This window comes from Prionailurus viverrinus, chromosome B1, assembly GCF_022837055.1.
Source record: "Prionailurus viverrinus isolate Anna chromosome B1, UM_Priviv_1.0, whole genome shotgun sequence".
Taxonomy (NCBI): domain Eukaryota; kingdom Metazoa; phylum Chordata; class Mammalia; order Carnivora; family Felidae; genus Prionailurus; species Prionailurus viverrinus.
In genome coordinates, this window is record NC_062564.1 from 122,443,362 (window position 1) to 122,456,426 (window position 13,065).

The 13,065-nt window shown below is 34.5% G+C and overlaps 1 protein-coding gene across 3 annotated transcripts in view; it reads left to right on the plus strand.

Annotated features, from left to right (window-relative positions):
• DNAJB14 (DnaJ heat shock protein family (Hsp40) member B14) overlaps positions 1 to 13,065 on the plus strand; it is a 46,613-nt gene that overhangs the window by 27,383 nt on the left and 6,165 nt on the right. For 2 of the 3 annotated variants that reach the window (XM_047856743.1, XM_047856745.1), the window contains 4 exons: positions 5,601 to 5,786; positions 7,909 to 8,003; positions 8,789 to 8,898; positions 9,740 to 9,912. In XM_047856743.1, coding sequence (XP_047712699.1) covers positions 5,601 to 5,786; positions 7,909 to 8,003; positions 8,789 to 8,898; positions 9,740 to 9,912 — 564 coding nt within the window. Of the gene's footprint in view, positions 1 to 5,600; positions 5,787 to 7,908; positions 8,004 to 8,788; positions 8,899 to 9,739; positions 9,917 to 13,065 lie in introns of all 3 variants that reach the window. The other variant, XM_047856744.1, reaches the window with a different exon arrangement.

Sequence of the window (13,065 nt, forward strand, 5' to 3'; positions counted from 1 at the left end):
GAATGAAATGGATCCCTTTCCTTCTGTCTGATGCGGATGTCTTCCAAAATATACCCCGTCTACTTTATCTTCAAAGACTCCCAAGTATTTCAGAGACCGTTTGAACAATACCTATACTGTATATATAGTTATACACCCTGACCAAGTAGAGTTTATTCCAAGAATGCAAGGCTGATGTTTGAAAAATCAGTCACTGTGACCCACTATATTAACAGGCTAAAGAAGAAAAATCTCATGATTGTATCAATCAGTGTGGGAAAAGCATTTGAAAAATTTCACCACTCATTTGTGATAAATATTAACAGAAAAAAAGCCCTGACAGAATAAATAGGAATAGAAAGGCCTTGCGTCAAATTGATAAAAGAGCAACTACAGAAAACCCTATACTTAATGGTAAAAGACTGAATGCTTCCCCCCAAGATTGAGAACAAAGCTAGAATGTTTCCTTTCACCACACTTATTCAGTATAGTATTGGAAATTCTAGTCAGTGCATTAAGGTGAGAAAATAAAAGAGATAAATATTATAGGAAAGAGATAAAACTGTCCCTGTTTACAAATGATCTAATTATAAAAAATCTCAAGAATGTACCTCACCCCCAAATTTTTAGAGTCGATATATATATTCTGCAAGATTTTAGGATTTTTCTCTTTAGAAATGTTTGGTACATTTCAGTATACTAGCAGTGAATATATAGATACAAATTAAAAATTCATTAAATTAGTAATCAGAAACTCCCAAAAAGAAATCAGATGCCTTTCCTGGAGAATCCTACAGAACTTTTAAAGAAAAATTTAAACTAATTCTACGGTCTCTTCCTGAAAATAGAATCAATGTAATCAAACACATACACACAAGAAATACTTAGGTGTAAATTTAACAAACCTTTTACAGGATTTTTATGTTGAATGCTATTTAATACTAGTGAAAGAAATCAGAGAAGATGTAAATAAATGGAACAATATATCATGTTCATGGATTGGAAGACAGCATAGTAAAGATGTCAGGTGTCATCAAATTGATATGCGTATTTAACACAGTTCCTGTCAAAATCCTAGGAAGCCTTTTTTTTTTTTTTTTTTTTTTTGTAGATTAAAGTAAGTTTGCTCTAGAACTCATATGGAAAGATAAAGAACCTGAATAAATAAGAACAATTTACTAAAAGAATGGAGTGGAGTCATCAGTTTATCTAATTTCAGGGCTAACTTTATAGCTACAGTGATCAAAAGAGTGTGGTATTGGCAGAGGGATAGATAAATAGATTAGTGGAACAGCATAGGAAGCCCCGATATTGACCCATACAAATATACCTAACTGGCTTTTGACAAAGGTGCAAAAGCAATTTAACAGAGGAAGGATAGACTTTTCAGCAAATGGTTTTGGAGCAATTAGATATTCATAGTTGAAAAGAGTTAACTTTGACCTAAATCTTATGCTTTTTACAGGAATGAACTTGAAATAAATCATAAACCATAAAACGCTTTTTAACTCCTGGCAAAAATCATGGGAGCAAATCTTTAGGATCTTAGGCTAGACAATAATTTCTTATACTTAACACCAAAAGCACAGCTTATAAAAGGAAAAGTTGATAATTTGGATTTCATGATTTTTTTTTTTTTAAAGTTTGCTCTGTAGAGACCTTATGAAGGATGAAAAGACAAATACCAGGATGGGAGAAAATATTTGCCAAACACATATCTGGAAAAGACTACTATCTAAAATATATAAAGAACTCCTCAGACTCAAAAATTGAAAAACAGACAATTCAATAAAGAAAATGAGTAAAAGACATTTCACTGAAGATGACAAATGGAAAGATACAAATGGAAAATAAGCAATGAAAAGATATTTAACATCATTCATTAGCCTTTAGAGATAGTGTAAAGTAAAACCAAATGAGATATCACTGATGACTAGAATAAAAAATAGTGACGGGGCACCTCAGCGGCTCAGTTGGTTAAGCCGCCAACTTCGGCTCAGGTCATGATCTCATAGTTCGTGAGTTCAAGCCCCGCGTCTGGCTCTGTGATGACAGCTCTGAGCCTGGAGGCTACTTCAGATTCTGTGTCTCCCTCTCTCTCTGCGCTTCCCCCATTCGCTCTGTCTCTCTCTCTCTCTCTCTCTCTCTCTCTCTCTCTCTCTCAAAAATAAATAAAACGTTAAAGAAATTAAAAAAAAAAGTGACAACATGTTTGGTGTTAGATGTGGATGTGGAGAAACTGGATCACTCATACATGGTGGATGGGATGTAACATGACACAGTCATTCTGTAAAATGGTTAGTTTGGCAGGTTCTCAAAAAACTAAATATTCAGCGACCATACAACCCAGCAGTTGTGTTCCTGGACATTTATCCTAGAGAAATGAAAGTTTATGTTCACACGTAAACCTGTACATGAATGTAAATAGCAGTTTTATTCATAATACCAAAAACTAGAAACAACCCATTCAGTGGGTGAATGACGAAACAAACAGTGGGACATCCATACCATGAAGTACTACTCATCAATGAGAAGGAATGAACTGTAGTAGTCCCTTCTTACCTGCAGGGGTTATGTTCCAAGACCCCCAGTGGACTTTTGAAACCACAGATAGTACTGAACCCTATATATACTGTGTTTTTTTTTCCTATACATACATACCTGTGATAAAGTGTAATTTTATAAATTAGGCACAGTAAGATATTAACAACAATAACAATAAAATACAATTTTAACAACATACTATAATGAAAGTTACGTAAATGTGGTCTCTCTCTCTCTCTCTCTCTCTGTAAATATCTTATTGTACTACATTAACCCTTGTGATGATGTGAGGTGATGAAATGCCTACATGATAAGATGAAGTGAGATGAGTGAGGTAGGCATAGTGATGCAGCATCAGGCTACTATTGACATCTGATGATAAGTCAAAAGGAGGATCATCTGCTTCCACACCATGGTTGATTAAGGGTAACTGAAACCATGGATTGGAGGTAAAGGAGAGACTATGGTTTTGGCTTACCTAACAACCTGGATTGATCGCCAAAGAATTATGCTAATTGAGAAAAGCCAATCCCAAATGGTTTCATTCCATTTATATGCTGTATTATTTTTCTTATATAATATTCCTGAAATGCCAAAAATATAGAACTAGAGACTAGATTAGTGGTCGTTAGGGATTAAAGAGGGGGGGATGGAAGGGAAGGAAATGGGTGTGGTTTTACAAGGGCAATGAGAGGATGCTAGTGGAAATGTCCGATATCCTGATTATATCAGTATCGATATCCTATTTGTGATAGTGCTTTAATTTTACAAGATATTGCTATTGGAGAAATTCGGTAGCAGGTACAGAGAATCTCTCTGTATTATTTCTTACAACCTCATGTAAATTTAAAGTTACCTCAGAATAAAAGTTTGATAAGGGGCGCCTGGGTGGCTCAGTCAGTTAAACATCTGACTTCGGCTCAGGTCATAATCTCACGGTTCGTGAGTTCAAGCTCCACTTTGGGTGAGCTCTTGTCCCACTTTGGGTGAGCAGGAGCCCTACTTTGGGTTAACCCCACTTCTTTCTCTCTCTTTCTCTCTCTCTGGCCCTCATGGGATATTCTCTCTCTCTCTCTCTCTCTCTCTCCCTCCCTCCCTCCCTCCCTCCCCCCCCTCCACTGTCTCTCTCTGCCTCTCATGGGATTCTCTTTCTCTCTCTCCCTCTCTCTCTGCCCCTCACTCACTTGAGCCCTCTTTCTCTAAGAAAAAAAAAAAAAGAATAAAAGTTAAAGAGAAGAGAATATGGTGGAAGGTACCTTTGGTGAAGTAAGTGAGACTGGGGTAGAAATGTATTTTGTACAGCTTTTGAATACCAAAATAAATTTTGGGCTTAATTTTTTAGGTAATAAGGAACTGAAAAAAAATTTTTTTTATTATGGGTATAGAACAAAGTAAATGAATAGAAAATTAGAATAGATAAATTGTCTTACATATACAATTATGGGTTATGACAGTATTTCACATAGATTTTCTAAAATAGCTTGCTGTTTGGAAATTACTTTTTTAAAAAACAAAACCTGTTTTAAAATAGGATTGAGATGCCAATATATCAATGATGTAAAAAGTAACAGCATTATGAAATTACTTGGAATAGTCTATTTGTATATAGACAGATATTATTGGAAGTACAACTTTGGCAGATATTGATAGATATGCTTCTCTTTTAGGTATGGTTTAATACCTTGGTGTTGTTTGTAAGTACATTGTTTGGATCTCTGATCATGCTTTCCCGTTAGAGCAACATTATAAATCGTGGCTGTATTTCTGAGTCATAGATCTATTTGAGAATCTAAAGAAAGGTTTGGATTATCTCCTTAGATAAATGGACCATCAAACTAATTTTTCATATACTGGGATTCACAGACCACCTGCAAGCTATCTCTGAATCCCAGGTTTTAGTTTTAGAATCTCTATAAGAAGAAAAGTTCCAGAGTATATGTGTATAATTAATTTCAGTGTGATATCTAATCATCCAAAAATAACTATCTAATGAGCATCTATCTATTTGCTTGCACAGTACCTATGGCAGCTGCCACATGGGATCCAAAAAGTGTTTTTAAAATACCCCATATTGCGAAAGGTTTACAATCAACTTTAAGAAGCAAGCTGTATTTATGAAATGATTATTAGAAGTGTCAGAATGAGAATAGGGTAATTCCTGCTTGGATCAAAGCATTACAGCTTTTGTAAATTACCTCAAAAAAGACATTTTTGTAACCAACATACCATTGCCTCTTTTGGACGTGGGAGTATGAGAAGGGAAATAGAATTCTTTATAAATAAATACCACAAACTTAGTGAAGTGAGATAGGAACACTAGAGACCATCTGGATCCATTCAGAAGCAAATTCAGATTTTACAAGTGCACCATGGGGATACTGCAGTGAAAACACAGACATTGTCCATACCCTCATGGAGTTTCCAGTTTTAAGAGGAATAAATTGTTCATGAATAGAATGAAAAATAGCACATTGTGGGCTGGCATGTGCAACAGTGTAGGTTGCATAGAGTATACTTACTGCGCTAACAAACATTTTGACCTTGAACAAGTTTCTTAACCTTTTTGAGGCTCAGGAGGCTCATCTGTAATTTAGGGATAATAATGAATAATGTAATAAGATACTGTGTTCAAAGCCTGGCAGTTGGTCACTACTGTTACTATTATTGGTTTGAGTAGCTCTAATGAATGACTAAATTAGGATATTCAAAAGGAAGAGGTAGGATATTAGGGGATGGACCATTAGTAGTAAGAAAGCAGGATGTACATTCCTTTATATGCAAGATAGTAAGGAGACTTACCATCTCATAAAAATTTGAATGGGAGGTAATAATATGTGTAATGGCAGGCAATGTATAAGTCTTTTTAAAAAATGTATACAAAAATAAATTATTAACTGTTTTACTATTTCTTGATTAGCCCTAAGTAGGATTTGTTGGGTTTTTTTTTCTTTCTTGTCTGTGTATATGGGGGGTTTTTTTTGTTTGTTTTTCGGTTAACATGGCAGTAGCTTTTATATGGGGAAGTCTTTTATAGTATAAAAACTTTGCTTACCAACTGTTACTCATTACCTTTTCAGAGATTGGAAATGCTTATGCTGTTTTAAGCAATCCAGAAAAACGAAAACAATATGACCTCACGGGCAATGAAGAACAAGCATGTAATCACCAGAACAATGGTAGATTTAATTTCCATAGAGGTTGTGAAGCTGATATAACTCCAGAAGACTTGTTTAATATATTCTTTGGTGGTGGATTTCCTTCAGGTATTTTAATGTTAGTTATAAATATTATATTTAATGAAGCTAGAGATTCTCACCTCCAATTAGGCTACGTAGAGATTTATCTACTTTCTCCGCTACATTTCTTACAGTATTATGATCCTCCGATGACTTTTCATGAAGGTAGAAAAAAATGTTAGATTTATTACCTTCAATGTAAGTCTGACTTTTTTCTAGAACATGTTTTAATTTTTTTAAAAAAGAAATGAGTACAGATATTCTCTATTTTATATAAAGCTGAAGAAAGGATATATAAATAGGAGATCCAGTGGCAGTGTCTAATTAATTAAGTGCTATTACAATTACAGGAGGTATCATATACCCTAGATGACAATTTGACATTGGTTCTCTGAAGATCTTTGTAGACATTTCATTCATCGCATTATAAATTGCTAGTTCGGATATATGTAGAGGTACTTTTCATTGAAATATTAAAATGTTTGATTCATAAGTTATATATAAAGTAAGTGGGTTTTTAAAATTATTTTAAGATAGGGGCACCTGGGTGGCTCAGTCGTTTGGGCGTCCGACTTCGGCTCAGGTCACGATCTCGCGGTCCGTGAGTTCGAGCCCCGCGTCGGGCTCTGGGCTGATGGCTCAGAGCCTGGAGCCTGCTTCCGATTCTGTGTCTCCCTCTCTCTGCCCCTCCCCCATTCATGCTCTGTCTCTCTCTGTCTCAAAAATAAATAAAAAACATTAAAAAAATTTTAAAAAAATAAAATAAAATAAAATTATTTTAAGATAGAAAAATAATTGGTTGAATTAGGCTATCAAAGTAAAATATTGTAGAAGTACTACTAAATGAATAGATTTTATAGTACCAGCATAAGTTGTATTGAATGCTACTTTATTTACTATGAGTTGTGTGAGAATTAATGTTGTCTAACTGTATAGCTCCTGTAAGATAGTTAAAATTATAGCTCCAGTAATGTTGACATCATTTATTTAAGGTACTAAGTTAAACATTCTATTCAAAATTAGGAGAATCTTCATGAATGTAGCAATATAATTTGGCCTGATGGCCCTGCCTGAATATTATTGAGAAAGATTGTGGTCATTGACAGGGCATTTTGTAAAGCATCCTTTTTTTTTTTTTTTTTTTTTTTTTTTTTTTTTTAATTTTTTTTTTAAATGTTTATTTATTTTTGAGACAGAGAGAGACAGAGCATGAACAGGGGAGGGGCAGAGAGAGAGGGAGACACAGAATCTGAAACAGGCTCCAGGCTCTGAACTGTCAGCACAGAGCCCGACGCGGGGCTCGAACCCACAGACCGTGAGATCATGACCTGAGCCGAAGTCGGACGCTTAACCGACTGAGCCACCCAGGCGCCCCAAGCATCCTTGAAGGAAAGAGAATGTGTAAATGCAAATTAATGAATGAAAATACAACATATTTTGACATATTATGACATATAATTACAAAATACAACATATTTTGACATATTATGACATATAATTACTTCTCACAGAAAAGTTATCCAGACTAGTAATTTTGATGGTAAATATGTAGGAACAATCAAGAATCTTTCGGGTTAATAGTCAAGTTTCAGATAGTTGAGTTACAGTTCTTTTGCTTGTTATGACATAATTTACTTTGTCAGAGGTAGCTCTTTCTGATTGGTCACCTTATTTGAAAACAACCTGATTGTCTATCAGCAGGAGAATACTTGAATAAATTGTGGTTCACCTCTACCATATTCTATTATACAGCTGTTTGGTTTTTTTGTTTTTAATAAGTTCTAGCACTGTCTTGATTTCTAGAGGTATTTGTGATTCATTGATAAATGCAGAAAGCAGAGTTTGAGAGTAAGACCCAAGATTTGTAAAAACAACCAACCACAACAAAGTCCTCTATGGATGCAATATTAGGGAGGACTCTTATTTAGGTTTTCATAAAGAACTTCCGTCTCCAAGGAAGCAAAGTCTGGGAAGGATCATTGCTGTTTCTATCCACCCTTTTCTCACAGGAGGAAAGGGCAATAAGCATTCACTACTCAAACATGTATTATTTTAGTAACTTTTAAAAATTAAATAAAAATGTAAAAAATATATCATTTTTCTGATCACAGTTTCTCTCCTTAGTTTTACCTTGCTTTTAATTTTTTAGGTAGTGTACATTCATTTTCAAATGGACGAGCTGGTTATAGCCATCAACATCAGCATCGACATAGTGGACATGAAAGAGAAGAAGAAAGAGGAGATGTATGTTTATGATATGATTAGAAATCTTCAAAATGGCACATTTCAGTTCAGGAAAAGCAATTAGGGTTGTCTGAAAATAGGGCAAGTTGTTTTAAAAGGAAGTAATGAGTTTTCCCTTACCAGAGGTATTCAATAGAGACTAGGCAGTCCTTTAGGGATATTGCGGGAGCAGGGGTAGAAGTCAAGGTAAGAGGGTGGTGGGCAAAATGATACCTTGGAGTTTGGTGTTCTATGATTCTGATGAAGATACCCCTGCAGAGTGCATGCTTTGAAGAAAGCTTCTTGTTGTTGGTCCTAAAGAATTTAGAATTAATACTGAAAAACATAAGTTAGAAGTTACTTTCCTTGTTCTAATACAGTTATACCCAATTGCATATAGCACTTAAATTACATGAAGTGGAAAGGTGAATAGAAAGAACGCTGGACTAGAAATCAAAAGGCATGGGCCCCAGCTCTGACACTCGTCTGCTTCATGTACCACTCTGAAATTCAAGGGAAAAATAGTTCTGTAAGAGAGAGAACTTCTTCATCTGTTACATGAGATCAGTTTATATCAGTGTTTTCCAAATCAGGATATCTACAGATCTACATATCTGCATATCTCCACCTGGAAAGTGGTATTTTTAAGAATCACTCCAGGAAGCTGGTATGATCAGGCAGATTTGAAAGCACCGAGCCAGATGATGTCAAATGTCCTTTCTGCCTCTAAAAATATATGACAACTGTTGGATTATTGACAACTACAGTTATATTACAATTTGTTGTTTTTTGATGCTTTTTTATAGGGAGGTTTTTCTGTGTTTATCCAGCTGATGCCCATTATTGTATTGATCCTCGTGTCATTATTAAGCCAATTGATGGTCTCTAATCCTCCTTATTCCTTATATCCCAGATCGTAAGTAGCTAAGTGAAGTTTTACACACACAAAAAAAATGTTGTTTCTTATCTAGCTTCCTTTAAAGGGCCTTGTGCTCTCTTCAGCTTTTAAGTAATTTTCTATTGCTACAAGTGTACCAGATTTTAAAATTTCTAATTTAAAAAAATCGTTGCTGAAGTGATAAATTTGTATTGTCTTGTTAGTTTACATTTCTGTTCTATTGTGGATAAAGACAGAAGTACTGTATTTGAGCTTAATAGCAATTTATGTAGTAGGTAATATGTTGAGATCAAAGACAAAAAATAGTTTGAAAGACAAAAGTAGAATTATAATTGATGTTACATAGATTTGTATCATTGAGGGGTAAACCACTTCACTCTTTTGTTTATGAAATGTTAAGTAAATAAAAGCAGATATTACTTTTTTGGTATATGAGGTATTTTTCCACAATATACTTTATATAAGATCAGGACATAAAGGAAGTTTAATGCAGCATCCGTTCTAGAAAACTTTAGTGTAATACAGTGAACATACAAGAAACTTGATAAAATCATATTGCCAGTGATTTTACGGTATTAAAAACAGATTGGTGTAAAAATAAGAAATAACTTTTTCTTTCTTCTAAATAAGATTTTAATTAACTAAAAATTGAAAGAACTTATAAGAACGTATATTAAAATAGGATTACTTTTTTATTACATGAATGGTGGTTTTAGGCAATTTGAAATAACGTAAACAAATGATTACTAATACTAACTTTTTAATTATTTTTAGTTGTTTTGTTAACTTGGTTTGTAGTAGCAGGATCAGAATGTATAATTTTAATTAAAAAAATAATGATCAAGCATTTCTTTTGCAGTGGATCAGGGCAAACTATAAAAATGCAGACAGAAAACTTGGGTGTCGTTTATTATGTCAACAAGGACTTTAAAAATGAATATAAAGGAATGTTATTACAAAAAGTAGAAAAGAGTGTGGAAGAAGATTATGTGACTAATATTCGAAATAATTGCTGGAAAGAAAGACAACAAAGTAAGTTCATGAAATGTTTAACATTTAAAAACTTATTCAGAGTCTTTGGAATTGATTATTGTAGATTTCCCTACTACAGAAATGTTCTAGAATTGCCTGGCACGTAATTGGAGCTCAGTACTTGAATACAACAATACATTTTAATGTACATGTGGCCTTATAATAGTATAAACATATAGTTCACATAGACAGCACTTAATAAATGGTGTGTATTGTTATCAGTAAATATTTGGTTGAATAAGTGAATAATTCCAAATTTCATTGTATTTAAGATGTTGTCAATTGTAACATGCATCATTATTTTATGTATCACTATAAAAGAAAAAATTCTGGTACATTTGTTATGTCATCGATTTTAATATGCATCCTGTTTCAGAGTGAAGTTTGAAACTCTTCATTATTTAGCTTAAGCATTTAACACTTAAAGTATAATGAGTTTTGTTGACATTTTGTTTTGTTCTGTACGTGAAGTCCTTGGGAACACTTAATCAATTTGTTTAGCCTTTTCCAGCCTCAGCTTCCTTAATTTAAGAAGCAGTTCCACCTATAAAAAGCTTGACCATAGGAATTTGCAGAGATGGTGCATGTGAATCTAGTATTGTTATGGTTATTGTTTTTCTGACTGTTACATATAATAATGTAGACCATATAAAGTAGACTTTGGGGTTAAACAGACTAAAGTTGAATCCCAGCTCTGTAATTTTTAGCTGAGTGATTAGGGCCAAATATTCTAACCTTCATGAATTTCCTCCCTCAGGTGTGAAATGGGTGATGCTGACTAGTGGGAAGAGGAACTAAGTGTCATTTATATAATACTTAGTTTCGGTCACTGTCCCAAGCACTTTATATATATTAACTTATTTAATTTCCACAACACCACTGTGAAGTTATTATACCCATTTTATATATGACGAAGCTGAGACACAGAGAGATTTAGTAACTTGTCCAAGGTCATAGAGGTAGTCTGTGATTCAAACCAGTCAGTCCAGACACTGTGCTCCGTAATCTTCTCAATAATGCCCAACTTTATGGGTTTGTCATAAAAATTAAATCAGACAATAAAGTGTTTCACATGGAGTAAATGCCCAGAAAAATGGTAGCAGTTATCATCATCTCCCATCCAGTAGGGAAGAGTCGATAAAACATAACCTTTGTATACTTCCAAGAAAGTTCTTGTCTCTGACTTTGGAGTCCTCATCTATATAGTGGCAGTTAGAAGAGAAAGTGAAAGTTAGAAACCTTCTTGGTTTCCAAGTCTGAGTCTGTGAAATCCATCTGGTCTCAATGTGGAGAAGGTTATACTAGACTATTGGTTTTCAACTGGAAATGATTTGCCCCTGCTTCACAATATGTTTGGTAATGTCTGGAAACTTTGTGTGTGTCACTATGGGGTGGGGGTGGGAGAGATTGCTGCTGGCATCCAACAGACTGAGGCCGTGGTCTGCTAAACATCCTGCAGTGCAGGGGACAGCCCCCACAACAGAGTTCTCTGGCCCAAACTATCGATATCACTGAGGCTGAGAAACTCCATTAGCGGAAGGTCTTAAGGACAGAGCACACCAAATTTTATTTATTTCATTTTATTTCACTTTTTGGTCTCTAGTGCCTTGCACAATCCTTGGCATATCTTGGCATATCGTAAACTTTTGATGGATATATGAATAATTGGATGAAAGATTAATGAATTCATAAGAATGAATGTACGAAAGACCTGTGTATTTTGTGTTAAAAGAGCGACTAGCACATTAGATCTATCACCTTTCAAATACGAATTCTAATCTTCAGCCACATATGGGTGATTTGGGGATTATGCATACTTAAATTCTGTTACCTTAAATAATTGGGAAATTGGCTGAATAAATAGAAAGAAGGAAGGAAAAGATATTCATGTTTGTGGAAGATAGTGTAATGTTATGGTAAGAGTGAAGGCTCTGAGACTGCCTTGCAAGATAAGATCCTGGCTCCACCAATATGTGACCCAGACCAAGTTACTTAACCTCTCTAAATCGTAATTATCTCATCATTAAAATGTGGACCATAACAGATCATATATGTTACACTTAACATAATATCTTGCATCTGTAAGTGTTCAATAGTATTACTTATGGTATTTATAATCATTTTTTATTCTATCCATACTATGAACCAAGTGTTTTTGCTTGGCATACTTTAGTTTAATCTTTTAGTAATCTGGCAGGATTGGTATTAATGTTCACAGACTTTGAATCTGTTCTGTTTACCAAGTTGTCTGCAGCTATATTGTACACAGTTAACATGTGTGTTTTTTAAAGTTACTATCGGAAGGAAATTTTAACTAAAATCTGATTTTAGTAAGTCATTATTTACAAAACCACTTGGTGGCATTCAAGAATATCAGTGGAACAAGACAAAAAGACTAAAGACTTAAAGACTAAAAAGAAATGACAACTAAATACAATGTATGATCCTGGATTGGCTCCTGGGCGGGGAGGGGAGGAAATGGCTGTAGTGGACATCCTTGGGACGACAGGTGAAATTTGAGCTTGGACTATACATTAGATAAGAGGATTCTACTGTTGTTGAATTTCTGAATTTGAAAATTGCATTGTGGTTATGTAAGAGAATGCTCTTGTTAGGAGAAACATGCTGAAGTAATTAGGAATGAAAAGTCGTGACGTCTGCACCTTATTCTCAAAAGGTTTTGTAAAGTAATAATCACCACCACAACAGTAACAGCCTTTATCATTGAGAGAGCTGAAGCAGATTTGACAAAAGGTGAAGAATTGGTCAATCAAGGTCTAAAGGGTTTTAGAGCGTTCGTTTCAGTACGCTTTAACGTGGGTTTGAAATTTTCAAAATGAGATTTAACAAATTTAAGTGAAGATGGAAGTGGGAGGAGCTCGGTATGACACTAATTAATCCATTGATTGAAAGTTTTACTTGTTGATTGGGATGAGCTCATCTTGTTTTATAAATTGATGTCATCAAGAAGGTTGTTGGCCAATAGATTTCTTTTTACCAGAGTTTTTCTGTTCTGTAGTCACTTTTAACACTGTGTAATTTCTAGATTGGTAAAGTAGGTGTTTTATAAAACACAAGCAATAATTTGAAGTAATGGAAAGAATAAAAGGGTAGCGGTTTGGAGGTTTGGCTTGGAATCTAGACTCTGCTGTT